At 34.7% G+C, this 8,363-nt stretch overlaps 1 protein-coding gene across 1 annotated transcript; it reads left to right on the forward strand.

The window, feature by feature from the left end:
- The first annotated feature begins 2,443 nt into the window (after positions 1–2,443).
- On the forward strand, positions 2,444–6,946 carry LOC147864037 (putative beta-1,3-galactosyltransferase 2). Its single transcript, XM_087319651.1, has 11 exons — positions 2,444–2,779; positions 2,919–3,036; positions 3,365–3,429; positions 3,545–3,765; positions 4,907–4,970; positions 5,298–5,370; positions 5,595–5,718; positions 5,811–5,898; positions 5,986–6,111; positions 6,363–6,472; positions 6,554–6,946. Exons 1-11 carry the CDS (start codon positions 2,652–2,654, stop codon positions 6,700–6,702), a joined length of 1,266 nt encoding a protein of 421 aa, XP_087175777.1. The 5' UTR covers positions 2,444–2,651; the 3' UTR covers positions 6,703–6,946.
- Positions 6,947–8,363: the final 1,417 nt, after the last annotated feature.

The raw sequence follows: 8,363 nt of genomic DNA on the forward strand, positions 1-8,363 counted from the left end.
AAATAGGATATATATATATATATATATATTGATATTTGTAATAATATATTTAAGATGTTTCCAATTGAGAAAGTGCATGTGGCATGTAATATTTAAAAAACCATATTCCCTAAGATCATCTTTACAAGTTGAGAGTCTAAGACCAAGTTGTGTAAATGTAGTTTTCATGATCAATGCTTATTTTTTGTATCTAGAATTTATTACAAGTCCTGACTCCTCACCCATCCTATATAATTGACAATTAAACAATGTTTTCTATGTCGAGAACCATAATACAAATATATTTTTGTGCCTCTACATATAACAGAATGTAGGACCATGTTGAATCTTGATGCATTCGAGTGTTCATTGGGTAAAGATTACTTTTGCTCAGTTCAAGCTAATATAAAGTGTATATCTCAAGTCTAAGGTAGATAATAATTAGTACAGTGGAGTAGTCGCAATCATTGCCAACACCAAGTTGGAAACAAACAAAACATTACGCACTTCATTCTTTAACAAATTCTACACTAACTTTAAAAGTTTGTTATTATTGGTTCAATAAAGCAAACTCTACAAATGCACAAGTTGTGCCCAACATGAGGACTCCAACTGTCAATCAACGTGTTTATCCTATCTAATTAGTAGCACAATCATTTTAATATCAATTTTTGCCATTTCAACAAAGTCGAATGAATGGTCCTATCTAATTAGTAGCACAATCAATTTAATATCATTTTTTGCCATTTTAAAAAAGTCGAATGAAAGGTCCCCTCACATTACAATTACCTCAGACATTATAATTCATAAGCAAATTTAATGATTTTGCTAAACTATCTATATACTTGATTGAGTAATATTTGCAAGTGATTATATAGAAAAGGCTATATAATATTTTGCATTATCCCACCATTTAAACAATACGAAAAATATATAACAATGTTTCACGTATAAATTTCAAAGGGCTAACTGAAACGTTGCCAACATTATGCCATATGCAATGGTATGAATTGGAGACACATTCATCTCGCGGTTCAAATGCTTTTGTCATTTGTTTGCATACTCTTCCCAAACTTATGGCATTAGATATACATACATAGTGTGGTTAAATCGTTAAGAAACTTTGACTTTTTAAACACATATTGCCAGAAACACGAGAATATCATACATTACTATGTAGTATGCAAAATCTTTTCCCTTTTTTAAAGTTATTTGCAAGTTAGTGCATTGTATTGCAATTCTACTAACTTTACACATGCAATGTGAGATGCATATGTGTGTGTGCAATGTGATTGTAGGAGGTTATGGCACATGTGCTACTTATTTATATCTAACAATGAGACAAAAATCCATCAAAAGTGCTACGAGTGTTTGCGTGCTTAATAAGTGTGTAGGTTTAGTGATTTCGCGATCCTATCAGTATTGTGTATTATTCAATTTCTAATATTTTAATAATCTCATTAATCGCACTTAAAATAAGAAGGAGACCAAATGAAACATGAAGCTCCAATTAATGATTTTCTAGGTCTCTAGTCAAACTAATGGCAGTCATGGATTGATGCAATGTCAATGTCAAGATAATTTGGGGTTATTTTCTTACTCCCTTGGCCTTCATAGGATGGGACGCTAACGGGATGGTCACATGATGATATATTCCCACGGATTTTGTCGATATCATCATCAAAAACAAATACAATAAAGTTTGGCCAAAACATATTATGGACAAACATGGGATATTCGTCCAACACATATCCCCCCTTGGGGCCCCGGTCTTTTGTGATGTGCGTAACATCTTTTACCATTAACATATGAGTTTCGAGTAAAATGGGTGGATGTCTATCTCCATAGTAAAAGTGTTGAGCCCAGCTTAAGTCATAACTTTGTGCTTGTATTGTCATATTATCAAGAGAGAGAGAGAGAGAGAGAGAGAGAGAGACAATAGGAGTGGACTTAACTCCTTATACAGTCTGAAACCTCCTCAAGTGTCCAAACCTCTCTTTCCAATCAGACCTTTTGTATAACAAATTACACCATGGTCCATGGGTCAATCCCAAAGTTCTTAAACTACTACTACTACTACTACTATTACTTCTTGTGCTTCTTCTTTTGTCTCACTTGTTCTCAATGAGGCCCAAATCACTAATCTGGGCATCTAATGATGTCAAGAGTGACTAATTAAGGCTTCCTAATGATGATACCCACCCAAATCACTAACCAAATCTTCGAATGATGCCCAGAGAGAATGACTAATTATGGCCTCTAATGTTGCCCAAATCACTTAATAAGACCTCAAATCATTGCAGCCCAATATATGTCCATATATTTATATATATATATTGGCCAAATAGATTAAATTCTATAAGCCTGATGTCCACATAATATATACATTCAAAATTCATGGCTCCAATGACCCAAATTAAGCAGTAATTATGACCTCTAATGCTGCCCAAGTCACTTAATAAGCCTGATGTCCACATAATATATATGCAAAATTAATGGCTCCACCCAAATTAAGCAGTAATTATGGCCTCTAATGCTGCCCAAATCACTTAATAAGACCTCAAATCATTGCAGCCCAATATATTGACCATATATGTATATGTATATATATATATTGGCCAAATAGATTAATTCTATTAGCCTGATGTCCACATAATATACATTCAGAATTAATGGCTCCAGCCAAATTAAGCAGTAATGCGGCAGCATTATCCGTGCTGCCCCAGGGTGGGCTTCCTTACAGATGGGTTGCTCTCCTCTGCATTGGAACCTTTTCCATTGGATTCATCTTCACTAACAGGCCAGTAATTTGTGATGTATTTTTTCTGTCATCGTGAGCTTTAGATCATCCATCAGTCAGTTGGCATATAACTTAATGCAAAAGAGAATTGGAACAATATTAATTGATGTTTCTTGTGAATCATGCATGGATTAAACAGAGTACTATGGCTTCTAATCCATCCGGATCAATCCGTTCCGAAGCATCAATTCATCAATCCGGAAGATTTGGGATGCATATCAAGTAGTGGGCAAAGCATAATTAGTACTCAATCCAGTGTTAGTAGAAAAATTAATTAACCGTTTGTCATGAATTTCTTAATTATTACGGTGCACACTTCCAATATATTTCCGGCAATACTGATGAAATTTCTTTGTACCGGGGTAATTACCCGGTGCATTGGAAAACAGCCCATTGAGTCATACGTTAAGATGCGTTAATTGCTGCAGGGATTCCTGCAGATCGTATAATTATAATGTCAGAACTCAAAGCCACTTAACGTTTTGCATCTAATTATCCACAGACAAACCCTAATTGTTGGATGACTGAACCCATTCGATCCAATTTTTCTGAAATTGAATAATGAATCCTCTCATGGTGACACAGAGTAGAAATTTTAGCTCGGAGATTCTACCACGAGATCATCACGAGGGCGGAAGCCCTGCGTTCAGGTGAATTATTTATATCTTACTCGGATTGAGAATCATTTACCCACGATATTATAGCAGTCAATTATACTCATATGGATTAAATTTAGTTAACGCTAGTTGTTGATGATGATCTCAGCTCTAATATGGCATTGAATGCTGAAGAATCGAAGAATCCGGAACATGATGATACCGATGGATTGATAAATGTTGGATTGAATGCTAAAATTGATGGGTCGGATCGGGGCATTACGATGGATCGAGCCAACGAATCGAGACTCTTTATGGTTGTGGGCATCAACACAGCTTTCAACAGTAGGAAGAGGAGGGATTCCATAAGGCAAACTTGGATGCCAAGAGGTGAATCCAATGATGCCCATAATCATCTTCTTAATTATAATTCGGGAAATCAGGGGAGATCTTTTAAATGGCTATGCAAAATTCCAACATTGTGAGCACTCTTCTGGATTACTAGTTAATATTGGGTTTTAATCCCCGGCAGATTAGTGCTTCTTAATGCATCACATTCCCGATCGAAGTTTGGTTAAATTGTTCCAAGGTATGCTTCTAGTCAAGTTCCCGAGGTTAAATTGTTTGGAAAAAACTATTTAGGTATACTTCTCATCATGTTCACGAGGTTAAATCGTCAAGAAAACCTATCTAGGTATACTTCTCGTCAAATTCCCGAGGTTAAATCGTCGGGAAAAACTATCTAGGTATGCTTCTAATCAAGTTCCCCAGGTTAAATCTTCAGAATAAAGTGTAGGTATGCTTCTGGTCAAGTTCCCAAGGTTAAATTGTCTGGAAAAAACTATTTAGGTATACTTCTCGTCAAGTTTCCAAGGTTACATAGTCGGGAAAAAGTATAGGTATGCTTCTAGTCAAGTTCTCGGGTGCCCCTGCCCCCTAGACACAAAGAGGCTTTCTTGAAGTCTTGTTGCTAGTTGTAAAAGTGTCGTGGTGCCTCGTCTTTCTAGGGACGTATTGACTTGTCCTCCATAAATGGGCTTGTTTCTAGTAAAGTATCGAGGTGTCAATAATGGGGTATTGTTTTCCATTTATTTTTAAGATGATGACAACAAAAATTGAGAGCCGAACAAGGGGTATATTGTTTCTCGTCATGTTGTGGTTACTACTATTCTTTTCTTTCTCAAGCGATAAGGCGATTATAAACCCGAGATGTTGATATAAGTGTATGTTTGTGGAAATTATGTATCGATGATTATTATTATGTTTTCTTTTACACCAGACAACCAAAGATACATGAGGAGTTGGATAGTGGGGAATGGGGGAGTCTGAGACATATGTTTCTAGTAATGTAGTGATCATTACTCTATCAATATTCATACATACTACTAGTTACTAGTAACTACTATGTATGTGATGAACATGATTTGAAGGTAAAATATATTCAAGTAGTGATAGTTTTAATGCATCTCCACTTGTTATAGCCTTTATTTGAGTCATAAATCCTTGTTCTTATGCACATCAATTGTTGTAGGTGAAAAATTGAAGAAGCTTGAAGAAGAGAAGGGCATCATCATTAGATTTGTGATTGGCCATGGGTAGGATTTTTATATATTTATTGAAATTTTACTATATGTAGCTGTCATGATTTGATCATTTTATTCGAATTTAGTGAAATAAACAATTAAGATTCATCATTTATATGTATAAAGGCAGTTTCCAATTACCATACTTATTATAGTTATTTGACAAAGTTACCTTGTCCACATGTTTAACTCTATCATAACTTTATAAATAATTAGCATTCGTCACATATATATGTAGATGTGTATGATTGCAATATTACATTACCATATTCATGATAGTTATTCGACAAAGTTACCAGGTCCATAGATTTAACTGTATCTATTATAACTTTATATTAGGTCCACAAATGGCGGGATTCTTGACCGCGCTATTGAAGCCGAAGACTCGCAACATCATGACTTTATGATATTGGTGAGCTAAGCTAACGAAAGATGATTACTTGCAATTAGGAACTAAAGTATGTTGATCATGAGTGGTTATATATATAGAGTGACAAAGTACACATGTATGGTTAGCTCTATGGCACTTAAAGGGGTGTAGTTTCAACATATAATAACCTTCATGTAGATACCAAAGGTTATGTTGTTGCACTTAACATATGTATATATTTACAAATGATGTGATCATGACTTCAGGCACACACCGAAGGGTATAATGAATTGTCGGGGAAAACAAAGCTTTTCTTCACAACTGCAGTTTCAATGTGGCCTAATGCTGAATTCTACATAAAAGTGGATGATGATGTGCATGTCAACATTGGTATACTAGTTAATACAATCTTTATATTCATATATATACATTTTATAATATTCAAGGAGACACTAAATATGTATATACACATATATAATTAGGAACCCTTGCTGTGACATTAGCTCAACACCGAACAAAACCTCGTGTGTATATCGGTTGCATGAAATCGGGCCCCGTCCTTGCAAAAAAGTAATCTAGTAATGGTTTATCCAATATAATTCCTAGTTGTAAATTATCACCAAATGTGTGTTGGCATTTTAATAAACTTGTACATAGGGGTGTGAGGTATCATGAACCAGAGCATTGGAAGTTTGGTGAATATGGAAATCAATACTTTAGGCATGCTACGGGACAAATCTACGCCCTCTCAAGAGAGTTGGCACTTTACATATCAAAGAACAAGTAAGTCTAAATAAATGATAAATCATGGGAAACTTGGATGTGGCTTCCAATTGATCATACATACATATATAATATATATCTATGGAGGGCCTTTGATTATAAGTTAGATGGGATGTGCTTATAGGCATTATACACTTCCCACATATATACTGATCAAAGCTCGCAATATATACACATATATGTATAATGAAATGCCACATTGGAAGACTTGGCCACCTATATGTTTTGAAGTTGTTGTCATGCAATTGAAGGGACATATTGCATAAATATGCCAATGAAGATGTATCTCTTGGAGCATGGTTTCTTGGTCTAGATGTTGATCAAATTGATGAAAGGAGAATGTGTTGTGGCACTCCCCCAGGTAATTCCAATGTCTAGTTATAACTTTCCATTGGTTGTCAAGAAATATTAAGGTTCCCAACCATTGAGCTTTTTGTCATAGATTGTGAATGGAGGCGACAAGCAGACAATGTGTGTGCTGCATCATTTGACTGGTCATGTAGTGGGATATGTAGTTCAGTTGAAAGATTGCATGATGTTCATAAAAGATGCAATGAAGGACAAAAAGCTTTATGGAGTGCAAGTTTCTAAGCTTCTATATCACATCTCATCTTTTTGGTACATATATTATACATACATACGTGTGTCCCGGAGACATACAAATACTAGTATCTAGTTCTAAATTCACTTGACGATTTTATAACCTCCAATTTATGACATTCATGTTGAATGTATTATCAACCTATTTTTTATAAATGCCCTCAATGGGAGAAAAATATGAAATAAATTTGTGCCATTGGAAGCACAAAATGGTTAATTCATGATTTTCATCTCATGAAGAATTAACATCGATATTAGATTAATGAAAACTATTTAGATATTTTTGTCAAGAGACTAATATTTTGAAGTGATATAACCTCATACAAATGAAATAGGACAGGTAGGCCACAATATAACACATATCCCATTGTTATTAAATTTAATGCTGTGGAATGAATTACATAAGGCAACATATAGTTCAGATGTCTTGGATTCAATCTCATCACCAATTCACAACATAAGCAATATTTGGTATGTCCCTACCTTTTGCTTTTGTTTCTTTAATATTGTTTTTTTGAGGCTTTCACTTTAATCCCTCCTTTTTCTTTCCTTTATTTTAGTCTTGCTCTCTACTGTCTCTACAATTGACCTTTACATGATCTATCTCAAAAAAAATCATGGCCATTGATTTTAAGTTGGCTCACCTACATACGACATATAAGAGGCCCCACAACCCACTTAAGCCCATCTAAAGTTCTAGTACATGATTGGGAAATGTGCTCATTGAAAGGGATCATTTTAGAGCCTAGGCCTGAAGAACTAGGCTCTAGACAGTGGGACACACCAAAAATTGCGCAGGAAAAGAACGAGACACCCACTCCACAAACACATAGGATTCATTGTTTGGTTAATTTCTCAACAGACAAGTGAACAAGACAATATTTGTTTTTGGTCTCATAGGCCACGTGATACATCTGCCTATTGTGTTCTCACACATTCAATTGACGACAAAAGAAAGAGAAGGAAAATTTACCAAAGTAAGCCTATATATAGTACAAATTCAAAAAGTATGGTCCATAAAGAACATGAAACCTAAGAGTAAGCTATTTTGAAAGCTATAATTTAGTATCTAATTATCTCAATTAGGAAAAAACCACTTTCTTATTAACACATTATGATTTTGAGTAAATTAGTTATGACATGCTTAGTTTTGAATTAGAGAGTGATTAACAATCACATATTGTAATTAGTAAACACAAAATTCAATTTATGTAGATTAAACTTCATAATCCCATGTGTATATATTTGGCAAGTTCTAGCCATGTCCTTAATTCGCAATCTATGCAATATCACATATGGCAAACCTAAGACCATGTAAACAAAGTGGATGAGGTTTCTTATATTTTTACCGTGTCATGCACTTTGCCACTCTTGAGCACAAGATTATCCACCTCTTGTTGGAAGATCCCTCATTGACATACAAGTACTTATCAACATAGGTCACAAACATAGGAATAAGCATCTCATGTATAACTTCTAGTAATACTTACTAGCAACAATCACATTTAATTAGTTCATTGCAACATCTAGGAAAGTAGACATCATATTTTCCTAATATTATTACCCTTGATCTAGTAGCTCCCGTTATGGGAATCATCTCACACAACAAGCGTCATTAACCACACCACATTCATTACAATTATAATCCATTA

This window comes from Azolla caroliniana, unplaced genomic scaffold, assembly GCF_043228905.1.
Source record: "Azolla caroliniana isolate FFs.n. ecotype wild unplaced genomic scaffold, voAzoCaro1.0.p SCAF_5, whole genome shotgun sequence".
In the NCBI taxonomy this organism is placed as follows: Eukaryota; Viridiplantae; Streptophyta; class Polypodiopsida; order Salviniales; family Salviniaceae; genus Azolla; species Azolla caroliniana.